Source organism: Atheta coriaria, unplaced genomic scaffold, assembly GCF_025399875.1.
Source record: "Atheta coriaria isolate IRGN ID8LTWV9N9 unplaced genomic scaffold, Caltech_Dcor_3.1 hic_scaffold_7_pilon, whole genome shotgun sequence".
Classification (NCBI taxonomy): domain Eukaryota; kingdom Metazoa; phylum Arthropoda; class Insecta; order Coleoptera; family Staphylinidae; genus Dalotia; species Dalotia coriaria.
In genome coordinates, this window is record NW_027045449.1 from 4,994,714 (window position 1) to 5,014,148 (window position 19,435).

The 19,435-nt window shown below is 34.3% G+C and overlaps 7 protein-coding genes and 1 pseudogene across 15 annotated transcripts; 5 read left to right on the forward strand and 3 right to left on the reverse strand.

Moving 5' to 3' along the window:
* The first annotated feature begins 22 nt into the window (after positions 1–22).
* LOC135796515 (cytochrome P450 4V2-like) lies at positions 23–2,177 on the forward strand (annotated as a pseudogene).
* Positions 2,178–2,422: 245 nt separating this feature from the next.
* Opa1 (Opa1 mitochondrial dynamin like GTPase) lies at positions 2,423–6,573 on the reverse strand. The gene is given in 11 exon segments (XM_065308553.1): positions 2,423–3,696; positions 3,755–4,101; positions 4,166–4,311; positions 4,365–5,011; positions 5,070–5,327; positions 5,463–5,507; positions 5,584–5,703; positions 5,843–5,978; positions 6,037–6,161; positions 6,164–6,282; positions 6,372–6,573. Coding segments are annotated over 11 exon segments (2,910 nt in total). The 5' UTR covers positions 6,401–6,573; the 3' UTR covers positions 2,423–2,758.
* A 221-nt stretch (positions 6,574–6,794) lies between these two features.
* On the reverse strand, positions 6,795–8,267 carry Rad9 (cell cycle checkpoint control protein Rad9). Its single transcript, XM_065308029.1, has 3 exons — positions 8,130–8,267; positions 7,379–8,063; positions 6,795–7,323 (listed from the first exon to the last, which is right to left on the reverse strand). Exons 1-3 carry the CDS (start codon positions 8,161–8,163, stop codon positions 6,909–6,911), a joined length of 1,134 nt encoding a protein of 377 aa, XP_065164101.1. The 5' UTR covers positions 8,164–8,267; the 3' UTR covers positions 6,795–6,908.
* On the forward strand, positions 8,192–10,062 carry LOC135796117 (uncharacterized). 6 transcript variants are annotated; one of them, XM_065308022.1, is made up of 6 exons: positions 8,192–8,329; positions 8,426–8,574; positions 8,629–8,833; positions 8,975–9,097; positions 9,153–9,599; positions 9,664–10,062. In XM_065308022.1, the coding sequence occupies exons 2-6, from the start codon at positions 8,443–8,445 to the stop codon at positions 10,044–10,046; spliced, it is 1,290 nt and encodes a 429-aa protein (XP_065164094.1). In that variant the 5' UTR covers positions 8,192–8,329; positions 8,426–8,442; the 3' UTR covers positions 10,047–10,062. The 6 variants fall into 6 exon arrangements, with proteins under 6 accessions (XP_065164094.1, XP_065164096.1, XP_065164097.1 ...); XM_065308024.1 differs by having other exon boundaries at positions 8,632–8,833; XM_065308025.1 differs by having other exon boundaries at positions 8,207–8,329; positions 8,474–8,574.
* A 121-nt stretch (positions 10,063–10,183) lies between these two features.
* Positions 10,184–12,155, forward strand: LOC135796537 (calaxin). 3 transcript variants are annotated; one of them, XM_065308600.1, is made up of 5 exons: positions 10,184–10,311; positions 10,862–11,171; positions 11,228–11,348; positions 11,423–11,676; positions 11,749–12,155. In XM_065308600.1, the coding sequence occupies exons 2-5, from the start codon at positions 10,951–10,953 to the stop codon at positions 11,993–11,995; spliced, it is 843 nt and encodes a 280-aa protein (XP_065164672.1). In that variant the 5' UTR covers positions 10,184–10,311; positions 10,862–10,950; the 3' UTR covers positions 11,996–12,155. The 3 variants fall into 3 exon arrangements, with proteins under 3 accessions (XP_065164672.1, XP_065164671.1, XP_065164673.1); XM_065308599.1 differs by having other exon boundaries at positions 10,211–10,790; XM_065308601.1 differs by having other exon boundaries at positions 10,211–10,767.
* Positions 11,678–14,948, reverse strand: cutlet (chromosome transmission fidelity protein 18 homolog). Its single transcript, XM_065308591.1, is given in 4 exon segments — positions 11,678–12,159; positions 12,217–12,558; positions 12,612–13,157; positions 13,160–14,948. Coding segments are annotated over 4 exon segments (2,658 nt in total). The 5' UTR covers positions 14,835–14,948; the 3' UTR covers positions 11,678–12,064.
* Positions 14,949–15,027: 79 nt separating this feature from the next.
* On the forward strand, positions 15,028–17,212 carry LOC135796534 (modifier of mdg4-like). Of its 2 annotated transcripts, XM_065308594.1 has the most exons (5): positions 15,028–15,317; positions 15,396–15,629; positions 15,687–16,224; positions 16,282–16,652; positions 16,712–17,212. In XM_065308594.1, the coding sequence occupies exons 2-5, from the start codon at positions 15,414–15,416 to the stop codon at positions 17,111–17,113; spliced, it is 1,527 nt and encodes a 508-aa protein (XP_065164666.1). In that variant the 5' UTR covers positions 15,028–15,317; positions 15,396–15,413; the 3' UTR covers positions 17,114–17,212. The 2 variants fall into 2 exon arrangements, with proteins under 2 accessions (XP_065164666.1, XP_065164665.1); XM_065308593.1 differs by having other exon boundaries at positions 15,031–15,317; positions 15,396–16,224.
* Positions 17,213–17,249: 37 nt separating this feature from the next.
* Positions 17,250–19,124, forward strand: LOC135796535 (uncharacterized). The gene has a single exon (XM_065308595.1). The coding sequence runs from the start codon at positions 17,250–17,252 to the stop codon at positions 18,405–18,407; it is 1,158 nt and encodes a 385-aa protein (XP_065164667.1). The 3' UTR covers positions 18,408–19,124.
* The last annotated feature ends 311 nt before the right edge of the window (positions 19,125–19,435 follow it).

Genomic DNA, 19,435 nt, shown 5'->3' on the forward strand with positions numbered 1-19,435 from the left:
CAGTATATATGTGCAATCTTATACCGATAATAGAAACGTTCATGGTTTGTTGCTGTAGTTCGTTGCAGCGCACAGTTTCGCAGTTTACTTAGTGATATTTAGCAGCCGATTGACTGCACACGCGAATATAATGTTTGCTCTATTGATAATATGTGCTACGATTGTAGTTACAATCGTATCGTGGTATATTTATTATTACTATTGTATGCGCACGCTGGTTAATGTTAACGGGCCAACGCCATTACCTATTTTGGGAAGTGCATTGGACTTTAGCAGTTGCGATAGTAAGTTTAATTATAATGTCAATGATAGCCATATTTTTTTCCTGATTATACATATAACAAAACATTGTTTACTAAAAGTAAATTTAAATAACATAATAATTAATAAATGATATGTGGATTTTTATCAATGGAAAATTTGCAGCCATTTTACCGACAATCACAAACTACATAAAAAAACATGGCAAACTCGTAAAATTGATGCTTGGAATTGAACCGGTTCTAATCGTGGCGGATTACAAAGCTATAGAAAGCGTTTTGGGTTCACATAAGCTGTTGAAGAAATCACTGTTTTATAGATTTTTCTATAAATGGCTAAAATTAGGATTGCTCACAAGCAGCGGTACAAAATGGAAGCAGCGTCGTCGTATCCTGACCCCATCGTACCATTTTCAGATTTTGGAACAATTTGTGCCAATTTTTGATAAAGTTAGTAATCTTTTAATTGAAGAATTTAAAAAGGAACCGCAAAAATCAGCCGTCGATGTTTATCCATATGTTACATTAAGTACTCTGGATGTCATTTGCGGTAACTTATAAATTATCTACGCATGACGAATAATTTAAAAATAAAACAACATTTTTATAGAGACCGCAATGGGAGTCCCGGTAAATGCGCAAATAAACAAAACATCAGCGTATGTCCAAAGTGTAAAAACTATGGGTCGTATAATCATCGATCGTGTGTTTAAACCAAATCAACAATATGAGTGGCTTTATAGTTTTACGGAAAACTATAAAACCGAGAGGGAATGTTTACGTATTTTGCACGGTCATACTCAATCTGTTATTAAAAATAGACGAGATGAATTACTTAAAATTAAAGATGAGAAAAATATCGATCAAGATAATGACATTGGTGCCAAAAACGTGTTGCGTTTTTGGATCTTTTACTGCAGAGTACAGACGAAAATGGCGAACCTCTAAGTAATGAAGCTATTCAAGAGGAAGTTGATACGTTCATGTTTGAGGGACATGATACAACTTCTTCTGGGATAAGTTTTGCTTTGTATGAAATTGCAAACAATCCCGATGTCCAGAAGAAAATATTGGACGAGCAAGCTGATATCTTTGCAGATAATACTAGTGAAATATCCTACAATGACTTGAACCAGATGAAATATTTAGAAATGGTCATAAAAGAAACTTTGAGAATGTACCCATCAGTACCATTTTATGGAAGACAAACGACTGAAGAGTTTCAAATAAGTAATTTTTGAATATCAATCAAGCATTCAGAATAAAACATAATTTGTATCTTTATTTCAGCTGAAGATGTAAAACTTCCTTCTGGTTTTACGGTTCTAGTCTTTGCTAATGACATTCATCGCGATGAAGAATTCTTTCCGAATCCCCATAAGTTCAATCCAGATCGATTTCTTCCAGAAAATAATATGGGTAAACATCCCTACAGTTTTGTTCCATTTAGCGCCGGACCCCGGAATTGTATTGGACAGAAATTTGCGATTTTAGAAATGAAAATGACGCTTTCAAAAATTGTCCGACACTTTGAACTTAAACCGACAGTACCTTTTCACACATTGGGGCTGTCGGCAGAATCAATTTTAAAGTCAAATAATGGAATTTTGATTCAGATGTGCGAACGCAAAACTAAATAATTTCGTATGCAGTATTGCGTAAGCATGTTAAAAAAAATTATAAAACGTAAAACAATTTATCTAATGTTCAAATTACCAAACTAAATCGTTTGAATTGATTTTTAATTAATAATTGTTAGTAATAATTGTAAAGGGTAATAATTACGGTATTTAATTATTGATTTAAGTAATATGTTGGTTAGTTGCTATGTGTGATTGCTAAGTCATCATAATTATTCACAATAATAACTTTTCGCTAGGTATCTGTAAAGAGTTAAAAATAAACCTATTAATTTTATCAGCGTTTTGATTAATTGCATATTCGCCTGTCCTGTCCTGTCCATTATAAAATTTTCTAAAAATCTCGCACAATTATGTATGCTGTTCTTAAAAACATAAAAATTGTGACTTGGCTTGTGACAACTTTTAGAGCTTTCGGCCGTTTTAAGAATGATCAATTAGTGATATGTTTAATACAGAGGACAAAATTGTCATAACCAATGTAGTCAACGGAAAGGGTCCTGTAATGAGCATTTTCAAATGTTTAGATCTGCAACAAGTATATTACATCTTTGGTCTGAAACCAATCAATCAAACAATGTTATTATGCTATCTCCACTTCACATGTTACAACACCAAACTGTGATTAAAAGCACAATCTTGTGGAATTTCTTATGACATCTTGAAAAATAGCGGTACTAAAACCCATTAGATTGGGTAAAAATAATTATTTTTACCCGAACTGAAATCTTAAAAATATGATAACCAAAAAATCGTTTGCATAGAAAATGTAAAATAATGGGAAAGATAATAATATTTCAACGATAGTAAACACAATGTAAAAGTCTAATTGGCCACATGCTCATGCAGGTACCGGATTCACTTTTCTTTGTTTAGAGCTTGAATAAATTCCTCTAATTTCTCTTGAATCTGACGCACTCTCTTTAGTTCCTCTGCCAACGTCACACGTCGTCCAGTTAGGAGTGTTTCTTTCTTTTCGTTATCCTGACTGTAATCCTCCAGCACTTCTTTAATTTCCTTATCTAGGCGTCTAGCTTCTCTGTTCATAATCTGCTGCCGTAGTGCGTTGGAAGTGACTTTCATCATTTGTTGAATACGATGAAACAATACCACATCACCGCAGTCAACATCCATCTGTTGATGATACATGTAAAACGCTTTTCGACAGTCGTACGCTTTTGTAAGGGACTGCTTTAAGAAATGCCTCCGGTACACTGGTTTCCATATTTCGCGAATGAATTCGTTGTCCACTTCGACATTACTTCTTTGAAGATTTTTTCTAATGGTCGTGAGTTCATCATAGCTAAGCATAGGTGGATGTTTCTCATCTGAATAAATTATCTTATCCAATTCGGATTTCACACAATTGCGGCGAGTCTGTTCATCCGATAAACTTTTCCAGTACATCCATCTTTCCTTTGTGGACGGACCTAGTAACGATTTTAAATCCATCTCTGTTTCTTTTAACTTGTCCTTCACGCTCGATTCGAGGAATTTAACTGCTTGATCCCAGTCGCGTTTGTCGCCTACAGTACGATCTTCCAGAGTATTCAACTGAATCACACGCAGTACCTCAGCCGCCTTTGATTCCCACGAGTGTCTATTAATCGCTTCACTAATAACCGCATCTTTAAGTAAGTCAAAAATGTCATCATGGTTTGGTGCCTGTTTCGACTTATTAATGAATTGAATAAACTCAGCTTGCAGAGTTTCCCAGCCGGACTCAACGCTTTTCATAGGAAGTTCGGATTCGGCCCATTGGCGGAGTTTAATATCAACAGATGTGTTGAACGTTTCTAAATTCATACCAGAAATAAAATGGTTGTTAATAGTTTTTATTTTATTTTACATTACCTTGACTTCCAGTTTGGGCAGCAGGAAGATAGACGCTTTCAAACACATGCGCAGATACTTTATCCCATATTTTGTCCATTAAACTGTCCTCCCACTGTTTTGTTTGTACTTGAGATAGGTTCACAACTTCATCAAGTATTTCAGCTCTGGCGCGTTCAAACAATTCGTCACGATCTTGTTCCCGCAGACGTGGAAAGTTATTCTTCCATTCGGTTTCAAGATTGAAACGTCGCGCTTTGAAAGCGTCTGCTTGCTGTTCAACTGTCTCTCGCACCATTTTCCAGAAACAATCAGCAACAGCCAAGCTTAAATTTCTGGTAGTTACCTGAGTCGATTTAACAACGTCCCTAAAATCATATAATATTTTAGTAATTTTAATAAGAATAAATTTTTATAATGTTTTATATTTACTTAAAGAGTTTTGAATTTCTAAAGAATGTTTCTTCGTAATCTTTGATCGTCTGAATGGCATCGTCTTTACGTCCTCTACCGGTCACAACAGCAAAGTATCCCAGTGCTTTCATGGGAAACAGTTTACCGCTTAATATTTTTCTTATCTAAAATATATTAATATAGTTAAATTGTTATATAATGGTAAAATTAAACATACTCTATTTGGATCTGCAAGATTCTCTTCGGCCATATCTACTTTCGTGAGCACAAATATTGTTCGTTTGCCACTAGGGTCACACTGTGCAACTAAATCGGTAACATTACTTCGCTCGGCATCTACAGCTCCATCTTGAATACATAATATAATCGCATTCGGGTTACTCATGTACGACTGTGTCATAGCTTTAATGCTTTCCCGAGTATCCGACGCCATGTCAGTGGTTTGTGTGGATATAATTCCAGGTAAATCCACAAGCACCATGCGATGCAATCCAGGCCCTTTCACAGTCATCGAGATCACCTCGCTAGATACTGTCTTTCCACCCCTGACACTATTACGCATACGCAATTCTACCTCTCTACGAAGTTCGGCCAAGTCAGCTTCTTTGGTGAGATCAAACTCCCTACTAGAGTCGCGAAATTGCGCCACATGATAAGGGCCCTCCGAAAGAGTAACCTTAACAGGTGCGCGGGTCATCATCTCTCCTGCACCACGTGGAAAGATGCGTGCTTGGGCAATCATTTCCAACACAGATGTTTTACCACTACTTTGATCACCAACGACCACAACTCGTGGTAGCTGGTCGGCAGTGTTGTAGCCCGAGTCGAAGTCTGCTAACTCATCCAAGACTTCACTATACATATCTAAGATATGAATAATAATTATTTCTTAAATAAATATTCACGAATATTTGATACATACCAATTAAACTGCGCTTGACTTGTCTTGTGCTAGGTTTTCTTCCCTGACGCAACAAAATAATTTGCTTGCGCAATTCTTTGTTTTCCTTCTCTAGTTTCTCCAGTTCCCGTTGGTACTTGATTTGCGTAGCCATCATTTCATCTTGAAGTCCATCCAAACGTTCCTGGGCTCGTTTCCGAACAGCCTCATCATTGGTTGCAGTTTGACTGAACGGCAGCGCATGCACCACCGTTTTCTTTTTGATCTCTTCTTTCGATTCTAAATTAAATAACTTTTATAATAACCACAACAACTCGGTTATGTTTAAAAAGTTAAGTAAATGAAAAATGAACGTTATACCAAATAAAGCATGTAACAAGACTACCAAACAATTTTGATACCGATGCATCGTACCTGAGTACAGTCTTTCGGCCTGATTTGAAAGATGATCAAGGAGCCCTTAAAACAAAAAGAAAACAAATCCGAGTTTTTGACAAAAGATTGTACTCAAGTGATGATGCACCGCCACTCTTACCAATTGCTTTATTGTTGCCATTGGATTGCTCGGCTGCGGCAATGGCGTCATCCAATCTTTGATCGAACCACGAACGGAAGTCCTTGTACTTATTCTCAGTGAGAGCCTTTAGTCTAGGATCTAATGATCACATGAAATGCCACAGAGACATTGTCATAGATATACAAATATTTTTTAAACTTTTATGTACTAATAGTCAGCAAATACCAAAAACTACATCTCATCAAAATGCTAGGAAAGTATTAAAATAAAACTGTACCTATCTCAATGTTGTCTTTTACATTATCTCTAAGCTGTATCAGGTTGCCTCTCCATTGCTGCCACTTATCATTATCAGGCATAACATCATCCAACCATTTCATGTCAGGTAGTCCTTCCTTCCAATCTTGATATTTCTTTAAGAAACATTAGATTATAACAAAATCCCAAAAAGTTTATGATGTGACAACTAACTTTTTGCAGTGTTACTCCACCTCCAACAGCTCCTCCAAGAACTAGGTACCTCAACTTGAGAACGCCGCGTACTGCCCTTGCTATCAGCATTCCATACTGCCTTCTCTGCTGAATTTGATAAGACATAAAAGTGGTCTTGATCTGTCCAGCGCTCGGCCTGCCCAAAGGGTTCCCATGTGTCGTTTTGGGACAGCATTCCTTCCATATTTTAAGGGATTATTCGCATACGTACTTATTATAACACGGCTGAAATAATTGATAATAATGTAAAAAGATGTAATTATAACCTGCGAATGTTTACGTTACATAAATGCGGCTAGATAATCTGTACATACCCAAAGCGGCCCCTAAGTAAGTGCTCCATGTATGTATATACAAAGTAATAAACTAATCACAATTAGAACATTCTGCAAATCGAATTTTATAAAATACTTCGGTAGACTTCCACCGCACTTCGACCGCTAAGAAGTATTATTCTCACAGATTGGCTACATTCACATTCGTTCACAGCTAGCGGCAATTGACAGCTGCCAACCTGACAGCGACTAGAACCGATCCAATCAGATTCAAAGAACAGAATTAAAATTCGTATACTTCTTAGGAGCGAAGATAAGGGCAGGATTGTCACATTATGCGTCATGCGAATTTGATCCAATACGCTTGAAATACATTGATTATTTTAATATAAAAAGGCAATAAATTAATTAAAATATAATAAATTTTAATTTAAAAAAAGTAAAAAATTTATCAAAAAACAATTTATTACTATTAAATTAATGTTTATTTAAAAAACATGTATATTCAATTTTTGAAAAAATATATAATACATTTTTCAGTTAGCTGCATTTCACTAATATCAAATACTAAATACTTTAGTCACTATCTGTATCACTATTTTCACATAAAACTTTGCCTACATCCACTTGTGACGCATGAAACGTGGGATCAAAACACCGACCAAATATATGTAACACTTCGGGTCTTATTACCCGACTATTGTCAAGTTCTGCTTCAAAATGCGGTTCCATGTGTGCTAATGATTGATTTTCATTAATAGTGAGTTGAGCTAGGAGACGATTCCGTCCGTCTTGATTTGATCCAATTGAATCTTCCACTGTATCAACTTCCATATTGTTTTCTTGACTATCCACACTTCTTTGAAGGCTAATATAGGTAGAACTTGGCGTTATTTGTAGTGAATTGGTAGACTGAGTGCCATCCAAGGGCAATGCAGAAATCACACAATATCCATTACAATTCTCCTGTTCCACAGAAATAATTAAAGGACTACAAAAAAATTAATTTTATAGCAGGTATCTAAAAAATAATTGAATAAACATACTTGACACCTTTAGTAAAGGAGAGTAATATATGCAATGCCAAAACGTCTGCATATGAGATTACTGATCTAAGGGCTCTCACAGGAATCATAAAACTGCACTTGTGACGCACATCATAAGAACGAAATTCACCTTTATGTAATTTTATCTGTGAGTGTACTATTTTTAAATTGTTTTCATTTTCACCATAGTTTCTCAATATAATGTTATCTTCATTAGCATCCACATAAAGGTGAGTGTCTTTTGCCTTAAAATTGCTTAGCACATGTAATAATAAAGCACTTTTACAAATAATTTTGTTACTGTTTGGATCACTATCACAGCCCCACACAGTATGCTCCCAATTCAGTAAATAATATGTATGAGTGGTGGTGATGCCAGATTTATATCTAAGTTGAAATACAATACTGTCATCCCCATATTTCAAGTTAATCTTACAAGATTCAATCTTCTTTTCCATTTTCCTCTTGAATATCATCATTAAAGCTCTATTTGTAATTTTGCATGCCATTGGTTTATTAGGCTCAGTATTACACTCATAATGGAGAAAAAAACTTGCATAGAAGGTATATTTGGCATAGGACGTTTTTGTAACATTATGTGCAGCAAATATCAATGAAGTCTCAGTGCATTCGATATGTACTTCATCTGACAACTTAGAAAGAGTTTCAATGGACTTGTTCACAACTAAAAATATACATACATTCAACAAGGTAATTTTATTTGTATGAAAGTGTATTCAATATATATTACCTTTTATATTTCCGCCAGGTATTGAACAAAACATTTTTTGTAGTTGGCGCCGCAAAGTATATGCGAAATACTAATGAGGATTGTAAACATATTATAAGGTTAGGTCACTTACTGATCTGACGAGCTTTTCGAGCTTTCAAGGACTAACGTTGATAAACAAAGTATTGCGCAAATAGCGTCCAGTGTAAATTAAGTAAAAGGTAAATATGATCATTATTATGATCTACATTGAATAAACTGAAAAAATAAGTTGAACATTATTTAATTAAATTGCTATTTTGTTATTCCTCATAAAGCACATCAAAAGTTCATAATGAATGATAATTTAAAATTATTACCCCCAGAAGTTCTAGAGACAATTTTAAATTACTGCGATTATAATACTTTGAAAAATGCAAAAGATGTAAACTGTGCATGGAACCGTATAGCTGATTATTTAATAAAAGTGAGTTATGTAATAAGTATTTTCGTTTGCAATAACAATTATTTTATTACATAGAAGCAATGCAGACAAGAAATTCCATTACGAAAATTCGATTCGTTTAAAACTGCGTGGAATGGTACTTTAGAACTATGCGAGTTATATGATAATTGGAAATACTGGAAGAATATGGAAGAAAACATCTCTTTCACAAACGGAGTATTTTTTTCACTGCAAGAAGTTAAAGATCTAGATGAAAATATATCCCATATTTCTGTAGGAGGTAAAATAAATAGCATTAACATAATATTTATTGGGTGGGTTATAATAAATTTGTCATATTTTTTTGTTTTTATTTATCGATCTGAAATTTATAATAATTTGAAACATATAAATTATTCCAATGTAATAAAGTATTTTTTAGGCAAATGCATTGCAATTGCATTTGAACGCATAGTAAGAGTATACGATCATAATTCAACATTTATCAGAGAGTTTAAATTTGATAATTTGAATGAGATTGAAGCAATTCATTTAGTATCTGATGGTAAATAATATAAATAAATATTAACACATTTTTGTAATTTTTGTAATTATTGTAGATCAGAGTGAAGAACCCCCGGCCTTACTTACAGCATTTGAATGCGATGTGTTCATTAGTGATATCAGTGCAATATATGATCATGGAATTTTTAAATATTATCAAGGATTCAGTGCGTTTCGGCAATATTTTTGTGGAATATACAATAGTATCCTAATGATTGCTGCAGTATGCAGTGATGATTGCACACGCAAAATGTCCTACAATCTTGAATTATCTTTACCAGCCGATTATAATGATGATGCATGCGTATCTACTACTATGACAAGCACAGAATGTATAATAATGGTTGATAATAACGTAAAAATAGTTTATTACAAAACCAGTAATAGTTCTTACGGACATATAATCGATTTAGCTCAACTTCATTTAGCAATTAACTATAACTCTATTCTTGGGATATTTCGTACATGGATATTTGAAAATATTATATTTTTATTATACTGGGGTAAATATACATTTAAGGCACGTTTTAATGGTACATTATATAAAGATATTTACAAATATTACAGGATTTCGAACAGATGAGCAGATTCTGGAAATATTTCATCTTGGTAACAACGCAGTACTGAAATCAACAAAAATGTTCAGGCCTTACGATACATTTGAAGAAGAAATTAATTCTATTTGGTTACATGGTAGTACACTGCTATTGTGTTTTATGAGTGGGAAGATTCTCTTCTATGAAGTTTCTGATTGGACCGTATTTGACATTAACAAATATTCGAAACGTGTAGATTTACCCAAAATACAACCAATTCATGGAGTAAAAGTAACGGAATTTCATAAGAAACGAATTTTCTACATTGCCGGGACGCAATATATTTATTACATTCATGGTGTTAGCACAAACACAAATATTAATCCTGGTACATTATTTTATTTCAAGCAATAAACATTTACAACCAAAATGTGTTTTTCGCTCATTCGAGAGTTTTGTCTAGGGTGACGCAAAGGTGGATTGGAATAGAACGGAAAGTTTGTTCGATAATATGGGAAACATGCGAATATGCAATCATATTTACGCGATGATTACAGTATTCATGGTCAAGTTACTTGCCTAACAAGCACTACAAAATTTGGACTAATTTGTTGTTTAAATATTAATTATTAAAACTTCATTGAGCATAGTGCAGAATCTCCAAGTTTTGATTGACAAGGTAAGGCACCAATAGCAAAAGAAATGTGATTTTACTTTCCACACAGCACGGTAAAAATATATAAACCTCATTCCTATTGCCTTATGTACTATCATGTACTATCCTAATAGCATATTCTATTCGTCAAAACAATAAAAAATAAAGAAATAAAAAATAGAATTGCGTGAATGTTACAGACGTTGCGTGATCCTGTTAGTTGGCGTTCCTGTACGTAATCACAGTCAACGCTCATCAATAGAACGTTTCCTCGAAATATCGTTAAACTTTTGTACTGTGCCGCGATTTCAGCCTTAAGTTTTAGTGTGGTTTTATTCTTTCATAACTTTGTATGATTAGATGCTGACGGAGTGATACACGGCAACTCATCAATCAACTTCAAGTTTAGGGAACAAAGTTTCTTTGTTCGATGGGAAACAATTTATTAATGAAATTTGGAGGGAGCAGGGATATGCAAATGTATTGTTATTTGATGAATACTTGTACGCAAATTGACTGCATTAATATAAATGGTGTGGAGAAGGAAAAAATCAATATTTTGTCACGTTTTCAGCGTGCAGTGCGGAATTATTGCACTTTTTATTATCTACGAGTGGAAGCCGTCTTAAAGCGTGACACGCTGAATAAAGAAGATACGAAACAATGAGTGCCGCGTTGAGTTTGCGCGGTGGGGCGCTTGTTTTGAAGAGTATTTCCCTTTTCTTGGCGAACAGCCGCGCCAAAAGCTCTAGTCCTTCGTCCTCGCGCAAAACTAAATCTCCACCAAAAAGTAAAAGCAAGAAAATGCAGGAGGCGAAAGATGCAAAGAACAAAATTACACCAAAACTGTTTGATCAAATCAAAAAGGATACACATTTTAATAAGTAAGTTTTTATTTTAAACTGTTATAAAATTCTGTGATTATAATACTTACTTCTAGAATGGAAATCGAGTCCCTATATAAAATCCATCAGCAATTAGTTGCAATGGATCGAAACAAACCACACAGTGATCGTTCGAGTGGCGCCGGTGGAGCTATACATAAGTCGTTGCACCACCAAGTAATTAAAACTTTCGTGTTTCGATTATCCTTAATTGCTCAATTTAAATTTCAATTCAAAGTTGTGCGTTTCAGGGTATTAATCGCAACGTATTCTGTGAACTACTTCACAATACTTTTGGTATAGTTACCGAGGATATACTTACCGATCGAATTTTCGCAGTGTGGGATTTCGAAAGTTCCGGTGTAATCACTTTAAAAGAATGGTTTCAGGGTTTGAGCGTTTTTCTCAAAGGGACGTTACACGAACAAATCGAAATGTGCTTTGCAATTTACGATGTTAACTCGGACGGGTACATAACAAAGGAAGAAATGTTCATTTTACTCAGGTTGGGTTTACTTGTTTTATTTTAAACATTATTTATTATTACATTAATTATACCATTTTGTTCTTCAAATAGAAATTGTTTGATAAAGCACCCGCAAGATGAAGATCCCGATGAAGGAGTTAAAGAATTGGTGGAAATAGTGCTTAAAAAGATAGACGTCGATGCAGATGGCAAAGTTTCCAAGCTTGATTTTCAGGAAACCGTGGAAAAGGAACCGCTTTTGTTGCAAGCGTTCGGCCCCTGCCTACCGACTAAAAGTGCAGCAGAAACATTCCTGGCTACTTTAAAAGTACAATATGGTGGAGATAACAAAAACTAAAACGTAGAAACTAATATATAAAGAGCGATAGTTTATGATACAAAATTAGTAGACATGTACACGGAATTATTAAGAAAGCAGCGAAGAAATTTTAATTGTTTTCTTCACTGCATTTGTGTGTCCTTCTTTGAACTGGAAGTAAATGCCCGTTGATCGAAAACCACCTAAAATATGATAGATACATAGATTTCAAATACATTTATTTTTAAAGAAATATGTACCTTTTCCAGTGGACTCTACTTTGCCGTCATCGCTGCTATTTAAACGAAACGTGAAAAACTTTTTGTCTTGCTTTGGTTTTAAATTAATTTTCTTAGGTGTCAGTTTTGCCAAATGATTCGGTATTTGAACATTTTCTATTTCTTTACAATGTCGCACGCTATCCTTTTCAATCCTTTTCTCATTGGAAGCAGTCGTATTTTTATGCTTCGTTAATTCTAATCTCCGCATTTTCTCTAACTCTATTTCTCTTGCAACTAATTGCCGATTAGAATACGACAGCGATCTCATTGCACTACTTTTATTTGTTGTGGAATACTTTGCCAATTCCTCAATATTCGGATCTACAACAAAGCACATTTAACACTTGGCATATTTCAAAATAAAACCAACTTACCAAGATTAAATGAGTAGGTGCCTTCCAAAGTTCGTTCCTGTATATAATTCAATCCGTAATCGATCATCGTGTTAACAACTCGAGCTAATTCATCTTTCTCATTCTGAGTATATAAATGTAAGTTAACCGGCCGTAGCAATGGATTTATAATGTACCCAAGCATAGGGATCAGATCTAATACAAGAGTATTTTTTGTAACGTAAGCACGAATTTGTGCAGACGTGTGGTTTAATACGTCTGATATAGTGGCATCCATTTTTTGCGAGCGACTTCGCACATCAGAAATATTAGAAGGAAATATTATTTTATGATTATCGTTATTTGCATTCGTTGTACTTCCCGGGGCTCCAAACGCTTTTTCGCCTGGACGATTGGAATTCGGAAACTTCTTCGGAAACGAAGGTTGATTATGGCTGTTAGGTAAATTAGCAAATGTGAAGTGCCATTGAACAAAACCCCATGTTAAGTAACCGCTCAACTGGAAATTTTGTGATTGATGAATTTGCTTGTCTAACATATCCGTCCAACTGAACCATTCCAGTGCCTTTTAGCGCTCTTTATATTATCTTTTACCGAACTTAATCTAACGTAATTTTCAAAGACACCAGCGGATAATTTATCAAAATCAAAATGGCTAGTGGCCAACTGTATTTTAAGCGAGCGCTCCTCGGTTGTTGGAAAAGTTTTATCTTTATTTCGCTGCAGATGAAAAATATCGGACCATACTTGAAATAATCCTTTGTTTACATCTTTGGAGTGATTAATATTCAGAACTTGTTCCAGTGTTACCGAATTCGATGCAAAAATGCCATCGTTTTGCACTTTAAAGAATTGTAATAAAGACAGACAATTTCGTATATCACAATTCGACTTTTCCGCAAGAGTTGTTAAAGCATGTCGATTAATTCGAATATCCTCTTTCATGCTTATTTCGATTAAACGTTGCGTTAGTCGGTTTGCATTGATAGCAGGCACATGCAACACCAAAGCAATTTGTCGCAATACTCGGAGAGCTGGGACATAAGCATCATTGCAAATTGCAATTATAGGCCTTCTCAGCATTTTCTTGTTACCACTCTTCTCACCGGGTTTGTTGGCGGTGGATTTTGCCTGTTTAGTTTTTTCTTTAATTCCACCCTGAATATATTTACATAAATAATCAATGGCGCTTGTGGGTGCTCCATCTATTTCATCAAATATAACACAATTCGGCCTTTTTTCTACATCTAACACTGATGTCATAGTTGTTGCATTCTCTAAAACTTTTTTAAAAGAATCTGGACTTCTATCATCACTTGCATTGACCTCCATGGGTTTATATCCTGCATGTAGTGCAACAAGATGTGCTAGTGTGGTCTTACCAAGACCAGGTGGCCCAGCCAATAAAACTATTTTATATTTTGGTCTATGATCTGGCTCAATTTCAAAAATATTCTTTTGAAATTGTGTTAAATTTGCAGATATCTTTGTTCTTCTATTAAAAACAATTCTATCCCACAATTTAATCCATCTGAGTAGTGTTCTGTTAGTGGCTTCATCACTAAGCAAATCAATGTATTTCTTAGGCTTGTATACTTCCACCCATAGACCATCATTTTTATCATTAGAAATAGGTGTTACTATGCTTACATCAGATTTATTTGTAAGATTTTCCTGTGCTTCCCTCCAGATATTATCAAAATCTACACCTAATGGTCCAATACTAGACCCATAAGGAAGTAACTTAGATACATTCTTCACCTCCTCTTCCCAGTATTTTTCTGAATGAGTTCTAACATAAAATCTCTCACCCTCAGTTGATGTGACAACTTTAAAAGGATATTGTGGTACTCTGCAGCTTATATTATCAGCAATGTTATCTCTATACACTGTTCTATGTTTTTGCTTTAAGCTGTCTGAACCAGTATTGTATAAGTTTTCTTGTGCCTGTTTTCTCAACTCCAATATATGTTCAATTAGCGCCAATTTTTCTATATTATCATCTTGAGATGATTTAAGTTTTTTGGGTTTGGGCAACTCAATTTCCTTTATATGATAATCATCTTCAATATCATCAATATCTCCAAATAATTCATTAACGGATCGCTTTTTGCTAACAGATTGGCTTTCAGTTACTTGTCCAGTATTAAATGACGAGTTTTCTGCTTGTTGTGAATTCAGCAAATCCAAGTCATCGCCGTACATCAACTCAAATTCTTCATCAGGATCTGGATAGTCGCTCATTGTGGTAAATTTCTAACAATTAATCACTTTCACTTAAACATAATTAACAAAAATTCGAAGTGTTGTGAAACAAAATGTAATGTACAGGTTGAACGATACGATAGAATTCCCGCCAAAACCAAGCTTCAAAGAAGATACGGCGCCACCGTTGAGGGTGGTAGGGACAAAGTGAAAGTGATTTGCGTGTTGCATACAAACATCTTGTATGAAGTGGTCAAGACTAGAATAATAGACTCAATTGGGGGTGGATTAAGAGTGCTGAAGCAAAAATTAATAATACAACTTCTGTATTGAATAATTAACTAATATTTGAGAGTAAGTGCCGGCTACCAGCCAATGGCAAAGACTAAAACTTCTAATGAGACATACACAGAATGAGCTATTAATGATTTAAGAATAAAATGTTATTTGTAATTCAGATTGAAAAGAAATATAATAACAAAAAACATACAATTTATTCACGCAGATTCTGTAGAAGGTGTGGTAAGTACTATTTTCTTCATAATTTAACTTTATGTACTTTTTATATTAAGATTTGACTTTTTTATGTTTGTGTTTTAGAAATAATTTCTTTATAAAATGACCACACTGGACCTAAAGTATAATGAACATTTAACTCATCTCAATTATGGTCTGTGTTCACTGCTTGCAAATGCCTCCAATGCAGATGTCACACTTGCAGTAGATGGAAAATTCTTCAAAGCCCATCAAACTATCCTTTCCATATTTAGCAACTATTTTGAGGAGTTATTTAGATGCAACCCATGTCAACATCCAATATTCTTTTTGAAAGATGTAAGCTACCAAGTTATGAAAAGTCTGTTATGTTTTATGTATGAGGGCAAAGTACAGATTCTAGAAGAACATTTCCAAGATTTTCTGGCAACAGGAAAAGCATTAAAAATTAAAGGTCTAGCTAATGTCTCAGGATATGCAGAGCAAAGAAAGCAATTGTCGTTAAAAAGATCACTTGATAACCCACCCACAAATGAGAATAAGTTTTCATCTAGAAATGATCATGAAGCTGCTCATTCTGCAAAGAAATGCAAGAGTTCAGTAGAAGTAGAAGTTTCTCACACCTCAATATGTGAAGTGATGTTGGAATCTCCACCAGTTTATCCAACTCATGAGAATAATATTGGACAACAAAGTTATGGGGTAAAAGCAGAGCCAGAGGAGATCCCAGATCAAACTATTATTGAAAATGTCCTAATAGATCCTAATCAATGTTCATCTCAAGTGGAAACTCTTCAGTCTGATGATGATGATAACAGTTTTGATATCAAGGTAGAACAGGATTATGAAAACTTTAATTTTCAAGATGAAGAAGACAGTCTTTTGGTTCCTCAGGAATCTTTAAATGATACACAAACTGGTTCAAATGAAACCGGTGAGTTTAACACCATTGAATTTGTATTTTTGATTTTAAACAATTTTAATGTTTTAGAACTAACTTCAAGCTCTGCCGAAAATACTTTACCTGCTAAATCAAAAGCAAGATATGAAAATCACTACAATTGTTATTCTCAATGGAAAGCTACAAAACAAGTAACAAAAACCACCGAAAATGTTTTGCATGCTTATGTTTTGGAGAGAAGTAAAGCAATATGTTCTGCATCGTTATGGTCAGAGTTTTCAATGTTGAAATGCATGCTGAAAATAAAAGAAAATATTGATATTGGGCAGTTTCACAAAGTTCAGGCATTTTTAAAACAAAACTCAAAAGGGTATGCACCGAAACAAACAAAAACTCTAAATGATACAGAGTGCCAACAGTTTTTAAAAGAGGCTCCAGATTCGAATTATTTAATGATGAAGGTAAATACAATTGCAAATTGTTTATAATAATTTTATACTGAACGGTTATATATAAACAGGTTGCTTTAATAATGGCTCTTCACGGGGCATGCACTCGACGCGAGTTAACAAATATGGCATTAGAAGACATCAAAATAATGGCTGATTGTTTGCTGGTGACAATTCCCGACAGAAAGAATTCGCCAACTACTTTTATTATTACTGATGAATCAATTGATGGTGTTAATGAGATACAATTATTTAATCAATATCTTGCACTACGGCCATCTCACACGCCGCATAATCGTTTATTTATTTATTATAAGGGTGGGAAATGTGCAATTAATCCAGTTGGTAAAAACACATTCGGGCAAATTCCTTCAAAAATTGCGGAATATCTAAAATTAGATAATCCTAAATTATATACAGGGCATTGTTTTCGACGTACTTCTACTTCACGTTTGGCAATTTTAGGTAAATAGATGTAAGTATTATATATATATAGACATTTTAATTAGGTATTTAATTGTTTTTGATTCCCGAGGGATTATAATTGGGAGTAAATGAGGCTGCCTATTTTAATTGATTGTTATTATCTTTTGTATAAATTTATTTCCTATGATTTGGCATAAACCAACTGATGAGCAATTACAAAAGTATAGGAAGGGCTGTCAAATTCGAAAAATGAGGAATCCCGCGATTCAAATACAGCAACCGGAAAAATATACAATTGACACGCTTCAGAATGTTTCTGAGTTGCAATTAACACAAAATAATCCGATGCTTGAAATGATTAACGCGGAAAAAAAGTGTAATGATTTGAGATTGGTTAGGGAAATTGAGAAACGTAGCAAAGAGGCTCAAGTTCAAAACTTGCTCGAGAAACTTTATAGTTTCCAAGACAATGATTTTCCGACATATCATGCCTATGATTCTATCATTAAGTCCGATTCTTTGGTGCATAGATTTAAAATTGTAGCTTGCCCATTACATTGTGGCGATTTTTATAAAAATGTTTGCACTGGTCTGTCGCAGTATTTAAACATATCTCAAGAGTCTACTGGCCAATCACAGACACAGGTTTGGTTTGCCGAAAGATTCGTTAGAATCACCTCCAGTCAGAGAGCACATCAAATCAAGACCAGAAGAACAAATTTAGAGGGACTGGCAAAACAATTTATAAACCAATCATTTAAAGGTGCATTAACACCAGATATGCGTTACGGCATAGAAATGGAACCAAACGCCGCATCAAAATTTGAAGAGTTGACAGGACTAGCAGTTCATCGCGTTGGTTTAATAATATCAAAAAAGCAACCATTTTTAGCATGTAGTCCTGATGGCATTATTGACAATCATGGCATTTTTGAGTTATTGGAAATCAAATGTCCGAGTAGTTGCAAAGATTCAAAAATAATTGATTTAGAAGCACGTCAAATTAAAGTACCGTATTTAATTTTTGAGAATGATAGTGGAAATGAGATTACGCTCAAAAGAGTTGATAAATATTTTACTCAAGTACAAGTTTCCTTATATGTACTTGGTTTGAATTCCTGTCATTTCTTTGTTTATTCATTAGAAGATCATGTGCACATTATTATTCAAAGAGATGAACAATTTTTGAGTGAAGTGATACCAAAAATTGAAAATTTTTACTTCAAATATTTCATTACTTTGCTGAAAACCAATCATTTTTTTATTAGCGGTTCTTTGTTATTAGCTAATACACAAGCCATGAATATAATGTCATCAATATTATCCAATAATTCAATATAAATGTGCTCTAAAATTTTAAAGATTTTTATCCTCTGAATTGCTCTTTCCACGTGAATTCGAACAGAGGCTATCGAGTACCCACGAAGAACTTCTTCACGAGAAAATTGTGGATTATATGCGAATGGTGGCATTATTAATACTGATTGACGTTTCAATAGTTCACTATTTATTTGTGGAAACCCTTTATCTGCCAGAATTTGATCGCCAGCTTCAATTAAATTCAGAAAGCCGGAGTCGTTGGATATGAATCCATCAGTAGCCTTTCCTCCATACGCATTTGACACAAAAGTAATCATACCTGATGGACTGATTGCAATCAAAAATTTTACTGTAAAATGAGATTTATAACTGGAATACATTAGGACTCTCTGTTCAACTGTGGGTGGCGTATCGGTACGAAGTTCAGTGCAATCAATTATTGCTCGACAGTTCGGATAATTTAAGAAACTTTTAGGTAATGTTTCTTTTACCGCATCTTTTGACGGCCAAAATATCCAAGTTCTGGTCTTTGCAACTAGCGTTTTTAAAACGCTTGAGAAAATACATGCTGCAGTTGTATGAGATACATTGAACAAGCACCCAATTACAGCAAAAGGTAATCCAAGTTTCATCTTCATCAAAAATATTAGAAGCCTATTTTCCGCAGATACTTTCTTAAAAAATGCAGGTTGACCTTCTTCCCCTGGTACAATAAATTTCAGCAGTATATGAAAAAAATAAATCAATGCCAGCAAACTTCTTCATTAACGCATCTGACATTATGCAATCAAATCCCAAGAAGCCTGTACTTTTTTGTGTTGTTAATAATGGCTGCTCTGCAACAATGGCACATTCTTTCTTATTCTGTCCAGAATGAACAAAAATATTTGTTTGTGTTGATGATTCGTTATAATTACTAAAACAGAACATAAAGTTAATGTCATTGCAATCATTATTTAATTCAAAATCAGGATCAGTTTGTATGCCAATATCATGTTTCTCAGAAACAACTGTTTCATCAACTGCAGCATCTGTTGGAGCTGTATTAA

Bases quoted from the DNA above. Each gene is read 5' to 3' on its own strand.
- LOC135796117 (XM_065308022.1), top strand. From the start codon at position 8,443: ATGAATGATAATTTAAAATTATTACCCCCAGAAGTTCTAGAGACAATT. The intron at 9,098-9,152 runs GTAAATAATATA...TAATTATTGTAG, and splicing joins AATTCATTTAGTATCTGATG to ATCAGAGTGAAGAACCCCCG. The intron at 9,600-9,663 runs GTAAATATACAT...CAAATATTACAG, and splicing joins TATATTTTTATTATACTGGG to GATTTCGAACAGATGAGCAG.
- LOC135796537 (XM_065308600.1), top strand. From the start codon at position 10,951: ATGAGTGCCGCGTTGAGTTTGCGCGGTGGGGCGCTTGTTTTGAAGAGT. The intron at 11,349-11,422 runs GTAATTAAAACT...TGTGCGTTTCAG, and splicing joins ATAAGTCGTTGCACCACCAA to GGTATTAATCGCAACGTATT. The intron at 11,677-11,748 runs GTTGGGTTTACT...TTCTTCAAATAG, and splicing joins GAAATGTTCATTTTACTCAG to AAATTGTTTGATAAAGCACC.
- Rad9 (XM_065308029.1), bottom strand. From the start codon at position 8,163: ATGTTTTGTTCAATACCTGGCGGAAATATAAAAG. The intron at 8,064-8,129 runs GTAATATATATT...GTATATTTTTAG, and splicing joins ACCTGGCGGAAATATAAAAG to TTGTGAACAAGTCCATTGAA. The intron at 7,324-7,378 runs GTATGTTTATTC...ATTTTTTTGTAG, and splicing joins TCCTTTACTAAAGGTGTCAA to TCCTTTAATTATTTCTGTGG.
- LOC135796535 (XM_065308595.1), top strand. From the start codon at position 17,250: ATGATTTGGCATAAACCAACTGATGAGCAATTACAAAAGTATAGGAAG.
- LOC135796534 (XM_065308593.1), top strand. From the start codon at position 15,414: ATGACCACACTGGACCTAAAGTATAATGAACATTTAACTCATCTCAAT. The intron at 16,225-16,281 runs GTGAGTTTAACA...TTAATGTTTTAG, and splicing joins AACTGGTTCAAATGAAACCG to AACTAACTTCAAGCTCTGCC. The intron at 16,653-16,711 runs GTAAATACAATT...ATATATAAACAG, and splicing joins CGAATTATTTAATGATGAAG to GTTGCTTTAATAATGGCTCT.